The sequence below is a fragment of the Chlorocebus sabaeus genome, chromosome 17 (genome assembly GCF_047675955.1).
Source record: "Chlorocebus sabaeus isolate Y175 chromosome 17, mChlSab1.0.hap1, whole genome shotgun sequence".
NCBI classification, from domain to species: domain Eukaryota; kingdom Metazoa; phylum Chordata; class Mammalia; order Primates; family Cercopithecidae; genus Chlorocebus; species Chlorocebus sabaeus.
This window is the reverse complement of record NC_132920.1, coordinates 70,521,295-70,535,583: the sequence shown is the minus strand read 5'-3', so window position 1 is coordinate 70,535,583 and position 14,289 is coordinate 70,521,295. Positions and strand designations below refer to the sequence as shown.

Genomic DNA, 14,289 nt, shown 5'->3' with positions numbered 1-14,289 from the left:
AAAACACAGCCCAAAGTTTTGATAAGTTTACTTTTTTAAAAAATGGCAACTTTTGACTCATTTTTATTAGTTTGAGTCATCATTTAAAAAAGGTAGAAATATTCAGTAATTACAATATCTATGTACTACTGAAATAAAAGTAAACATAGCAAATTCATATTCTCATTGAGGTTATATGCTGATGACAGCAAAGAATATCTGTTAAAAAATTAAGACAGAGGCACAGAGTTAAGACAATTTAGAACTTCTTTGATATATTAGGGTTTGTTTTGTGTTTGTTTTAAATGAATGAGCTCTCCATTCAATAAATTCTCACTATATCCTTCTATTAGGTTCGACTTCCTAACAGCAATCACGCAGTTGAATTATGAATGAGAAAAAAAAAAAACTAAGTGATAGGACAGACTTCTTTATTATACAAAGATAAATTATAATAGGTAAATATAAGAGGAAGACTAAAAATCTGCTTTTTTAAATCACAAAATATCTTCAGTGTTGCAGGAAGTCAGGGACCCTGAACGGAGGGACAAGCTGGAGCCATGGCAGAGGAACATAAATTGTGAAGATTTCATGGACATTTATCACCTCCCTAATAATACTCTCATAATTTCTTACACCTGTCTTACTTTAATCTCTTAATCCTGTTATCTTCGTAAGCTGAGGATGTACGTCACCTCAGGTCCACTGTGATGACTGCGTTAACTGTACATATTGATTGTAAAACTTGTGTGTTTGAACAATATGAAATCAGTGCACCTTGAAAAAGAACAGAAGAACAGCGATTTTAGGGAACAAGGAAAGACAACCATAAGGTCTGACCGCCTGTCGGGTTGGGCAAAAAAAGTCATAATTTTCTTCTTGCAGAGAGCCTATAAACAGACATGCAAGCAGGGAAGAGATCACTAAATTCTTTTCCTAGCAAAGAATATTGATATTAATACTCTAGGAAGAGAACTGCATTCTTGGGGGGAGGTCTATAAACAGACCCTCTAGGAGTGTCTATCTTATGCGGTTGAGATAAGGACTGAAATATGTCCTGGTCTCCTGCAGTACCCTCAGGCTTATTAGGGTGGGGAAAAAACCACTCTCTGATAAATTTGAGGTCAGACTGGTTCTCTGCTCTCAAACCTTGTTTTCTGTTGTTTAAGATGTTTATCAAGACAATATGTGCACAGCTGAACACAGACCCTTATCAGGAGTTTTTGATTTTGACCTTTGCCTTGTGATCTTTATTGGCCTCAGAAGCATGTGATCTTTGTTCTCCTTTTTGTCCTTGGAAGCATTTGATCTTTGTGACCTACTCCCTGTTTGTACACCCCCTCCCCTTCTGAAGTCCTTAATAAAAACATGCTGGTTTTGCGGCTCAGGTGGGCATCACTGTCCTACCATGATGTATGATGTCACCCCGGCGGCCCAGCTGTAAAATTCCTCTCTTTGTACTCTTTCTATTTCTCAGGCTGGCTGACACTTAGGGAAAAATAGAAAGAACCTATGTTGAAATATTGGGGTGGGTTCCCCCGATATTTCAGTCTATCATCACAGATTTTGCTTTAAAAAAAGGGGCAAATACAGTGATTTTCTCACAAGAAGAAGAATGTTCAAGATAGTGCTTGGGGACCACAGCCAACTGACTAGTGTAAGGCAGTAGAGGTAAAGTATAAATGGCATTATGATAGACACAATTTGCATTTCCAATAGGGATTAGATATAATGTTAAAAACTTAAGGATTAAAAGTATCAACAATGAATCTTAAGAGCCAAAAGAGGAAAATGAAAAGAGGTTAAACAAAGAGCATTCATAAGGCATTCAGAGGAAAGAGATGACTAGAAACTGAGAACTGAAAGTCTACTGCAACTAAACACTAATCTTGCCCTTAGTTTCCTGACAGCAAAAAAAGAAAAGACAAACTGATGAACCTAGGGAAGGCAGCATGATAAACATGCAGAACTTACTCAAAATACCTAAAGGCTGCATTTGTTCCTATACCTTTAAAATGGTGTCTGATGCAACCTCTGTCAGACTAAATCCGCCATTTGTCAATCAGGAAAGATAATATTGGCAACTCCTAGGCCATAATGTGAGAGAAATAATAAAAGTTCAAAGTGCTTTGCAACCATTCATATAAAGTTCAAAAACAGGCAAAAGTATGACGTTGGAGAGGGTACACACTAGTATAAAACTATTTCAAAAAGCAAAAAATAAAGACGATGATGATAAAAAGCAGGATGTTAATTACCTTTAAGGAGAAGGGATGAGGGTGCTTAGGAATAGTCACATGGGAGCTTTCAAAGTGGTAATAACGTTGAGTTTCAATATACATTACACAGTGATAGTCTTGTAAGTATTAAACTAGATATATATTTAATGTGCATTTCAGCACTAAAAAGAAAAAATGAAAGGCACTAAGAACCTAGAAAGCAACTTTGCAAACTATAAAGCACTACACAAATATAGCACATTAAAATTTTAGTGTTTGTTGTGTGATTTTAAAAAGAGGAAAGGAAAAATTTTCATCTGAGTTCAAAATTTTAAAAGAAATTCATAGCAAAGATCTTTATATTTGGGTCATGAATAAGCAACGTCTTCAACTGCAATTTTAAGAACAGGGAAATTCTAATGCATTTCTCTTTTCAACCTTTTGTTTTATTACCCATTAATAAAAGGCAATGAGTGTTGTAATAGTAATTCACCAATTAGTGAAAGCATTTAAGTAGAGGACAAAGCTAACAAACTACTGGTATATTGCTTTGCAACAAAAGGAGAATACATGGATAGAATTTCCAGAATCTGGACAGTTTATATTTCAGTCTCCTTTAGACTAGGATTATTTAAAATTATGTTTCAATAATGTTTTTCAGGAACAGGATAAAAGTCAACATAAAGTTGAACTTGTGCTAAAACCTGAAGAATCTATATGCTTTAGTTACCAGAAGAGCATATGTCAAAAGTGACATTTTCCCTTGAACATTAAGGATATTAACATAGTCTAGCACAGAAGAGCCCATCTAGAAAGTTGGGATAATTCTCAAAAAAGATCTTCATATCTACTCAAGTGCCTGGGCTTTACACTGCAAATAAGGAAGATCTAACCGTTTAAGGATAACTAGAAACATTACCTATTGCTAACTCAACCATTTCCCAAATCAAAACCTTCATTTCCAAAACACAACTATCACTTTTTTTTTTTTTTTTTTTTTGAGACGGAGTCTCACTCTGTCGCCCAGGCTGGAGTGCAGTGGCACGATCTCGGCTCACTGCAAGCTCTGCCTCCCAGGTTCACACCATTCTCCTGCCTCAGCCTCCCGAGTACCTGGGACTACAGGCACCCGCCACCACGCCCGGCTAATTTTTTGTATTTTTAGTAGAGACGGGGTTTCACCGTGTTAGCCAGGATAGTCTCCATCTCCTGACCTCGTGATCTGCCTGCCTCAGCCTCCCAAAGTGCTGGGATTACAAGCGTGAGCCACCGTGCCCAGCCCACAACTACCACTTATTAAGTGCTTCTCATGGGCCAGTTGATAAGTACCTTACTGTCTAATGTAATCTTTGCAACAATTTTCTGCAATAAAAACTTTACCTACTGTCATCTTACAAATGAAGAAACAAAAAAGAAGTAATGCCCAAAGTAACACAGTTAATCAAAGCTAGTGGTAGGACTGAGGGACTATGGAGCCCAAACTTTGAAGTCTCACTACTCACTGTGGTCCAGTGGAGCTTTGCTATTTATTATTGCTGTTACTATTCCTTACAGTAACAGCTAATACTTTCTGAACCCTTACTACGTGACAGGCACTGTTCTGGCTCTTTTAATCCTCACAACAACTTTATGAAGTTAGAAATATTATCCCCATTTTATAAGTAAAGAATAAATAGGATGTGAAAAATTTTATATATAAAATATTTTCTATATATTCTTAGTAAACTATGGTACAGAAAGCAATGTGATAGAACAGTTTCAGTAATATGCTGAGAAAGAGGCCGGGCATGGTGGCTCATGCTTGTAATCCCAGCACTTCAGGAGGCCGAGGCAGTCGGATCACCTGAGATCAGAAGTTCGAGACCAGCCTGATCAACATGATGAAACCCTGTCTCGGCCGGGCGCGGTGGCTCAAGCCTGTAATCCCAGCACTTTGGGAGGCCGAGACGGGCGGATCACGCGGTCAGGAGATCGAGACCATCCTGGCTAACACGGTGAAACCCCGTCTCTACTAAAAATACAAAAAACTAGCCGGGCGTAGTGGTGGGCGCCTGTAGTCCCAGCTACTCAGGAGGTTGAGGCAGGAGAATGGTGTAAACCTGGGAGGCGGAGCTTGCAGTGAGCCGAGATCCGGCCACTGCACTCCACCCTGGGCGACAGAGCAAGACTCCGTCTCAAAAAAAAAAAAAAAAAAAAAAGAAACCCTGTCTCTACTAAAAACACAAAAATTAGCTGGGCATGGTGGCAGGCACCTGTAATCCCAGCTACTTGGGAGGCTGAGGCAGAAGAATCACCTGAACCTAGGAGACAGAGGTTGCAGTGAGCTGAGACTATACCACTGCACTCCAGCCTGGGCGACAGGAGCAAACTCTGTCTCAAAAAAAAAAAAGAAAAGAAAATATGTTGAGAATGAGTTGCTTCTGAACCTCTCAGAGCTATTAGTCATTGCTATGGTTTGAATGTTTGTGTTCATCCCAAAATTCACATGTTAAAACCTAATCCCCAAAGTGATATTATTAGGAGGTGGGGCTTTGGGAAGTGATTAAGTCATGAGGATGAAACCTTCATGAATAGGATTCACACCCTTATCAAAAAGGCCCCAGAGAGATTTCCAGCCCTTTCCCACTATATGAGGGCACAAAGATGCACCGTTTTAAGAACTAGGAAGTGGACCCTTCATGAGACACAGAATCTGCGGGAGACTTGATCTTTGTCTTTCCAGCCTCCGGAACTGTGTGAAGTAAATTTTTGTTGTTGATAAGCTACTCAATCTATGGTATAGGGTTAGAGCAGCCAGCACAGGTGAAGACAGTTATTTCTCAAGAAGGCCATTGTGTCATGAGTAGAAGTTTGATTTCCTAATCACCACAATTGGTGGGCACATATGAAATCACTAAAAACAAATCATATTTGCTAGCTACATTTACTAGAGAGCGAGCATGACTTGATACTCTTTAACACTGGAATTCAGCTGTAAAAATACAGCTGTCAAGACACATGCACACGTATGTTTATTGCGGCACTATTCACAATGGCAAAGACTTGGAACCAATCCAAATGTCCATCAATGATAGACTGGATTAAAAAAATGTGGCACATATACACCATGGAATACTACACAACCATAAAAAAGGATGAGTTCACGTCCTTTGTAGGGACATGGATGAAGTTAGAAACCATCATCCTCAGCAAACTATCACAAGGACAGAAAACCAAACACCACATGTTCTCACTCATAGGTGGGAACTGAATAATGAGATCACTTGGACACAGGGCAAGGAACATCACACACTGGGTCTGTCGGGGGTTGGGGGGTTGGGAGAGGGATAGCATTAAGAGAAATACCTAATGTAAATGACGAGTTGATGGGTGCAGCAAACCAATATGGCACATGTATACCTATGTATCAAACCTGCATGTTGTGCACATGTATCCTAGACCTTAAAGTATAACAAAAATAATAAAAATACAGCTGTCACCTACTCTGATTCTGGCAGTGGTATTAGGAGACAGGCTCTGAAGTAATATTAACAGCATGGGCTCTAAACTCATCATGCAGTTTGACCCACAGATGACTCCCATCCATAGAATCAAAAGCTGCTAAAAGATCTAAGAGTACTGTGAAAACCTAATTTGTTTTAAACCATTTTCTCAGCAAGAACAAAATACTGCAGTGTTTTGTATTTTAAAATAGTAGTTCTTGAAACCTGGTGGTTAAATGCACAAGTGACATAGTGAAACAGCTGACTTCCTGTGCAAGAAAACTGGTTAAACATTCAAGTCCAATAAGATGGAGGTAAGTACATACTGGGTTCATTATAATCAAACTATACTTGAGTTATTTAAATAAAGACATAGGACTAGGTGCAGTGGCTCACCCCTATAATCCCAGCACTTTGGGAGGCTGAGGTGGGTGGATCACTTGAGGTTGGGAGTTCGGGACCAGCTTGACCAACATGGAGAAACCCTATCTCTACTAAAATTACATAATTAGTCATGTGTGGTGGCACATGCCTGTAATCCCGGCTACTCGGGAGGCTGAGGCAGGAGAGTCACTTGAACCCAGGAGGCGGAGGTTGCAGTGGGAGGCTGCAATAAGCCGAGATCGCGCCACTGTACTCCAAACTGGGCAAGAGCGAAACTCCGTCTCAAATAAATAAATAAATAAATAAATAAATGACATAGTTTCACACATTTTTAAGCGCTCTCTCTCTCTTACTACTCACCTCCCCTTTTCTCTTCCCTGGGCCTAGACCTGTATATCCAACCACCTACTAAATAACCTCAATGTTCCACAGTGACCTCATACTTAACACATCCAACTTTTAATTCACCTCTTTCCTTTTCTGCTCAAACCTGTTCCTTCTTTTCAGCTTGTATCCTTATCTCACTAATTGGCACCATCATCTACTAAGATGCTCAAGATAGAAGCTGGAAGTCACAAGGCTTCCCAAAGCACCTCCACAGGACATCAATTACCAAACCCCACGGACTGTACCTTCTTAAGACCTCTCAAAATTACACTCTCTTGGCCAGGCGTGGTGGCTTACACCTGTAATCCCAACACTTTGGGAGTCCGAGGTGGGCAGATCATAAGGCCAAGAGATCGAGACCATCCTGGCCAACATGGCAAAATCCCGTCTCTACTAAAAATACAAAAATTAGCTGGGCGTGGTGGTGCGCACCTGTTGTCCCAGCTACTCACGAGGTTGAGGCAGGAGAACCGCTTGAACCTGGAGATGGAGGTTGCAGTGAGCCCAGATCCCACCACTGCAGTTCAGCCTGGCAACAGAGCAAGACTCCATCTCAAAAAAATAAAATAAATTTTAAAAATTACATTCTCTTTTACATTCCCTGTTACTTTGGAGCATGTCCCTCTCATTTTACACCTGGATTAGAATAATAGGTTCACTCTTTTCCTCACCCATCACCACAAAATTCATTCCCCATGGAGCCTGTAGTGTTACAACATGAAAATCTGATCCTGTCACACCCACCCCCCAACGCTTAAAACTCGTCAGTAAAGTGCCCGAGCCTTCAGAATCAAACTCCTTCAGTGGGCTCACGAGAAGTCTCCTTCATGAGAAACAGAGGAGCCTGGCCATTCTACTCATATTTCAGTTATGCCATTCTGCTTGCAACTCCCCAAACACTCTACTTTGCCCATATGTTTTTTCACAGACTAGTTTCCCTATTTGGAATTCTTCCTAATCCTTCCTTGTATCTAATGCTTATTCAGAGCATAAGATGCATAAAAATGATGCCTCCTGTATTAACTGCAGTACAGTAAGCGTACTTCAATCACAGCCCATAATATATTATATTATAAACTGCTATATAGTTATCTGTTTTCTTGCCTTAGACTGTAAGCTCCTGGAGGGCAGGGGCTATATCTTGTCTTTGTATACCACACATCTAGCCAACCATTTATCATTTATCCCATGTCTACGGGAAAAAATGACAGTTGAAAGAAAGCCCGGAACTAATTTATTAAGGCCAATGTAACAAAAAAAAAAATAGGTAAAGAGTCAAAAGAAATTAAAACTCAAATATTTGTAGGGATGACTTTAAAAATACACAGTGGTAGTATATGCACCCCAACCACTTCCACCCAAAATGCATTCTAACAGTTATCATTGATGATTCTGAACTCATGATCCCATAATACCCACGTTTATCTGTATGGTGTTTACTATTGCTTAAAAAAGAAACTTGGCATTAACTTTAAGTGCTTTTAACAACAGAATTATAGAAAGAAAAGTTTTGTTTTTGTTTTTGTTTTTTAAAAGTTCCTGTAAGTATGAGATAGTAACGGGCACAACAACAAAAAACTAATTGCTTCTTAACTGTTGAGATATAGCCATGGCACCAATAAATCAGTTATTCTGAAATTAAATATAGATTCAAAGTTCCTTAATCATAGCTGTGGTATAAAAAAATTCTAGAAATTGCTGTTTTAATTCTAGGGATCATTCAAAATACAAGCAACTATTATAGTGTTTCCGAATGACACACTGCAAAAGGAAGTTAATTTACCATTTAACACTACATAACTCAGCTGGTTAAAACATTACCATACCTCCAATTTATTTTTGTCAACAGCAGCTTGCAGAGAAGGGGAGGATACCAAAGGCTGAAGAGGAGCATCAGAGGAGGAAATCTGTGGAGTGCAGGTGAAAAGTGAGGAGGAAAAAACAAAAAGAAAGTAATGAGAATTGACAGGCACAGGAAAGAAAAAAAACCCTGTATATTTTTGTGATATAGAAGCACTGAAGAGACATGTTAATAAAAACAATGCATCAAGAAATAAGTACTGCTTTTTAAAAATTTCAGTTTGAAATTTATAAAAGGGTTTAGTACTGATTAATAAATGATTTAAAATGGATTCTACTAGGATATAAAACTTAAAATGTAGTCAGATAAGATCATACCAAAAGTATATGGAAAATAATTAAGCTTCTCTCACAGTTCATCTTTAGTCAATGTGACTATTGAAATACAAATGCTCTGAAACATGAAGACACACTGTCCCAAGTAGTAGAAGAGCAAAAATGGGTTTTTGTTTTTACTTATAACTTTTAAGAATGAAAAATAAAACAGAACTGAAATAGTAAAAGTTAATTAAAATTTTAATCAATTGTTTAAGAAAATAGAAGAAAAGCTAGGAGAAAAAAAGAACAGATTAATGTAATATAACGGCTGAGCAGCAGACTTATTATAAAGCAATTTATACACTTCCTTCTTTAAGATCAGCAGGCAAACACCATTTCCAGTGCTATACTTGCTGAATTACCCCAAAGCATCATGAGACAGTTATATATGCAGCACAGGCAATTTATACACGAAAATGGGTTTCATCTAAAAGCTTTTTTCACACATCTTACTGCCCAATTTCTACATGCGTAGTTGATCACTTTAATGGAAGCATTATCTTCCTGCTCTCTTTACTGCCAAAATGTAACTGAAATACATTTATAAAATGCATAGATCTTTGAGGCCATAAAACTGACATCTCTATATTGCCCTATCATATCAATAGTGCCTATGAGGAATTTTTAAAACTAAAAGGAGCTATTACAGATAGGTCATTATGTAATGTCAAAATAACACTTCAAGATGACAAGTTCTCCCTCAATCTGCTTGTTATTAAGTTAGTTATGGCAGTAATTCTCGAATCACAACACAAGACTATAAACTTTAGGGAATTTTCTTTTCCTTGCTTGCTCGCTGTTGGCTCTAACTGTGTAAGCTAGCCACTTAATGAATATTAATGCAAGTTACACAGGAGAGAAAGTAAACAACACAAGAAAACATAGACCTCGCATTAAAAAAAAAGTCAAAGCCGAGCCTGAAAGTCTGGTTTAAAACTGGTTTGTCCTATTGGATATTTACTTACTAGAAATCTTTAATTACTACTTCATATAGAAAATAAGAATAAAGAACTTTGGGAGGCCAAGGTACGCAGATCACTTGAGGTCTGGAGTTCGAGCCCAGCCTGGCCAACATGGTGAACCCTGTCTCTACTAAAAATACAAAACTTTAGCCAGGTGTGGTGGTGCATGCCTGTAATCCCAGCTACTTGGAAGGCTAAGGCAGGAGAATCACTTGAACCTGGGAAGCGGAGGTTACAGTGGGCCAAGATCACGCCACGGCACTCCTGCCTGGGAGACAGAACAAGACCACGTCTCAAAAATAAATAAATAAATAAATAAAAGCCATAAGATCACTTAAGAAGATAGCTGTATCATAAGGACCTCTTTGCCTAAGCTCATGAAAAGCAGAACAAAAATATAAAAAGACAATACAGGCATTGAGTATGTCAAAAGGTACTAATCCTTAGAAAGCAGTAAGATAATTCATTATAAAAGTGCTTGTCCTCCATTTGAGAAGATGATAAACTGATGTGGCCACTTTTAAAACTCAGTAGCAGGAATATAAAATTCTATCCAATAAATATCAGTAATATAACAACAACAACAAAAAATTTCAGACAGGGTCTTGCTCTGTCACCCAGGCTGGAGTACGGTGTGAAGATCATAGCTCACTATAACCTTGAATCCTGGGCTCAAGGAAAAACCTTTTTTATTTTAATCACTTTTTTTTTTTTTTTTTTTTTTTGAGACAGAGTCTTTCTATGTTACCCAGGCTGGACTCAAACTCCTGAACTCAAGCGATCCTCCTGCCTCTCAGTCTCCCAAATAGCTGGGATTACAGATGCGCATCACATTTTAATACAAAAAAAAAAAAAAAAGAAAGAAAAATAATAAATGCTTTAATACCAAGTTCCAGTTGAGAAAGAAAACAAACTTACTTAAGAAGAAAAACATCTGAAAAGTCAATGGACAGATGAACAAGTGAATCGATAACAAATCACAAACATAATGGAAGAAAAAAGACACAAAAGAGTACACAGTGTATGAAACCACTCGCATAAAACTCTAGAAAAGAAAATACAATCTATGGTGATTAAAAAAAAAACAGATCAGTCACCAAGGCCACGGTTGGGGGCTGACTAGCAAGGGGCACAAAGAAACCTTCAGGAGTGACGGAAAGTTTCTATATCTTGATTGTGTGGTAGTGGTTACACAAGGATATGTATTTGTAAACATTCATTGATCTGTACCTTAAAATATCTACCTTTTATTATATATGAATTATATTTCAATAAAGTTACTCTTTAAAGTCATATTAGCAGGGTAATATACATTATGTGAGCAAGGAATAAACAGAAATCAACATATTGACAACTGGAAGCAAGTGACAGTACAGAACACGGGTAGATGAGGGAAGAAAAAACGGCAGTGAAAAGGAGAAAATAAATACAGAGAGACGAAAAGCTAGGTACTCGAGACTTCTTTCTAAATCTCTAGTAGGAAATCACCAGTATCCATCTTCCGGATTAGTCCTCCTAACTGGTCTCCTTGCCCCATATCTTGCTCCTCTCCAAATCCATTCTGTATACCATGTCATTCTCGAAGTAAACCTGACCACCACAAATCACTGCTTAGAAGGTCTGAATAGTTTATATACACATTATATAAGGACAGAGTCCAAACTCCTTAATCAGGCCACAAGTGTCATCTACCTTACCTCCCTGTTCTTCTCTCCTCTGGCTACATTCATACCCACTCTGCCCAGCCATATACTACTCCTTCTGGTTCTCTAGTCTGCTTCTCTGAACTCTAGGGGCCTTTCCTCTTGCTAGTCCCTCTGCTTCAGAAACCCATGCTTCTATTAGTTCCTACCCATCCTTTAATTTTGAGTTAACACTGCCTCCTCTGGGAATTATTCAAAGTATTCCTTGATCTCTCTATAGAGCCTGGAGTAATATTACCTCTTAAAATATTTCCCTATTATGTAAGTTTTATCACATGTCATCTTATAAAGATCTAGTTACTTATCAGTATTCTTTGTTCAACTAAAGTTATCTGAGGCAGATATTAATTCTATTCTGTTCACCATCTTTAGTACCTGACATTCAACAGGTCTCAATAAATATTTTCAACTGTTACAGGAAAAGAGGAGGAAGAAAGCATCTCAGAAGGAGAACCAAAAGGAGGCTCAATCTCAGCAACTGCTCTCTGAAAGTTCATTGGCTTGCTAACACACTTTTCTGAAATCCCACAGAAGTTATCCATATTTACTTTCAAATTTAGAATTTATTTTGTAACTAGATATTAATTCCATTTCACTGGCTCCTAGTACTTTTATACAGATAGAGCATAAGACTCTGACCTTAGAAAACTTTGCTGGAAATTGGTGGTGTCAGTGAATTCAGTAGTCATATTTAAATATCCTTCCCAACTCCCACCCACCCCCTTCTATCCATGAGATAATATGTGGTAGAAATCCAGTAAAGACATTCTTCAGAAATAAAATGAGTTTTCTTCAGAAATAAAATGAGTTTAACAGTCCTTCCTTCAATTTATTGTTTTTCTTAAGAATAAATAATAGTATTTATTCTTAAGCTCAGACGTTCTTTGCTAGGCCAGCATCAAAGTAACCTATATGTGAAAAAACTCCCAGAACACTACAATTGTCCTCATGCAAAAGAAAAACTGACCATGCAAAACAAGTTCCCGACTCCCATCTACAAGAATAAGGTGAACAAACACCCTTTGAAAAGGTATAAAGTAATTGAAGGCCATAAAGCATAATGTTTAAAATTTTCTTGATGAATTTTTTGAAATATTTGCTACTATCACCCTTTTAAACAGAATAACGCTATGAAAATTAAATCTGTGGTCCAAAACACTGAAAAAGATGCAGTCACTGAAAAACATCTTATAGATTAATTGTTGGCAATGGATTCCTTCAACCTCATTTTGGAAATTCCTGGATATGTTTTCTAAGTAGAAATTTTATCACAGCAATTCTTGAATGGCTATCTCATGAGCTTTTAGTATAGAACGAAGCTCAAGTTTTTCAGAAGTCTTGGAATCATTTTAAATATATGATTTCCAATGTCTTTTGCATTTCATGGCATGACTTGGATTAAAAAAGCTGAAAACATACACATTTACTAAATTAGTACATAACCCATAAAAAACACATCAATGAAACTCATAAGTAGGAAGATTAAAAGACACTGAAAACTTAACCAAGTAACCATAGCTACCAAGTGTATAGAAGCCGCCTAAATCTTAATATTTAGTATTTTAACTTTAAAATCTTTGGCCAAGTCAGTTAGAATTCTGGAAAACTTAAAAAAAATTTAAGTCCTTCACTTGCTCTATTGGGGTGTCCCATAATTAAGGGGCTGATTAAAATGTGGGGATGGGGAGAGATTAATGAAACAGAACTCAAGCCAAGATTTTTCCAATGATATAAACTCTTAAAATAGAGTATTCATTTTTCTTAATTATCTACCTGATTACAGTCATTTGCTGCCATCACAATAGCTTATTTTGCAAGCAGTTATGTGCTAGGCACTCTACTAAGAATAGAGTATACTTTATCTTAATTCTTGCAGCAATACTATGAAATTCAGACACTATGACATCCCTGTTCCACAGAAGACGAAGCAAACTGTAACGAAAAGAAATAACAAAGAAAATCAAGCAGAAACCATATTCTTTTACATTAATCTCAACTCACTAGCTGAAGAGACACAGAGACAGGATGGGGCAGGGGGAGAGAGAAAAACTGCTGGAGGAAAAAAGCAAACTATGTGGCAGTTCAGCCTCATCTACCTAAGTCCTCTTGTATCTCCTAAACTCACTTAAAATACTTAGTTTCCCACTGTGATTCACTACTGGTAAGTGAGCAAGGGGAGGAAGACAGACAGGACAGATTTCTCTTTCTCTTTTTTGAAACAGGGTCTTAACTCTGTTGCCCAGGTTGTAGTACAGCGGTGTTATCACAGCTCACTGAAGCCTCAACCTCCTGGGCTCAAGCAATTCTCTCACCTCAGCCTCCCGAGTAATTGAAACTACAGGCACACTCCACCACGCCCAGCTAATTTATTATTATTTTTTGTAGAGACAGGGTCTTGCCATGTAACCCAAACTGGTCTCAAACTCCTGGACTCAAGCGATCCTCCCACTTCAACCTCCTAAAGTGCTGGGATGACAGACATGAGCCACCATGCCTGGCCAACAGGACCAATTTCTGCAAAGTGTTTCAAATTCCCCTGTCACTCAATGAAATCAGGTAGAACAAGGGAGGTAGACTCATTCTATATGACCAAAGTAGGCAGAATTCTGACAGCCACTAAAATTCCCACCCCTATAACACCAGCCCTGTGATTGTGGACAGGACTGCGGTAAATCAAATAATGAGCGGGCCATGTGTGGACTACAGCAAATGTCAGATTCTGACTTAAAGCCTGCCACCAGATGCAGTTGTACAATGGAAGTACATCAACTCACTTGCCACTATAAAGCCTGCCACCAGATGCAGCTTAATTGTCACTTACTATTCAATGATAGGGTTTTGATATGAGTCTGCATGCAACTGATTTATTATGGTCTCTGTGCAGTCAAACCTCTCTCCCAATGTTGATCTGTGTTTCTAGCCATTCCCCAGCACTACCATCACTGCTTCAGCTCTACCTCGGATCATCAGGCAATACATTCTCACATGGAGCACA

The 14,289-nt window shown here is 38.2% G+C and overlaps 1 protein-coding gene across 5 annotated transcripts in view; it reads right to left on the bottom strand.

Annotated features, from left to right (window-relative positions):
• Positions 1-14,289, bottom strand: part of SMAP1 (small ArfGAP 1) — a 186,528-nt gene that overhangs the window by 68,316 nt on the left and 103,923 nt on the right. For 2 of the 5 annotated variants that reach the window (XM_008013566.3, XM_073006132.1), the window contains one exon: positions 8,278-8,358. The exons of the other annotated variants lie outside the window; for them this stretch is intronic. In XM_008013566.3, the coding sequence (XP_008011757.1) occupies positions 8,278-8,358 (81 nt within the window). The remainder of the gene's footprint in view (positions 1-8,277; positions 8,359-14,289) is intronic. 5 annotated transcript variants of the gene reach the window in all.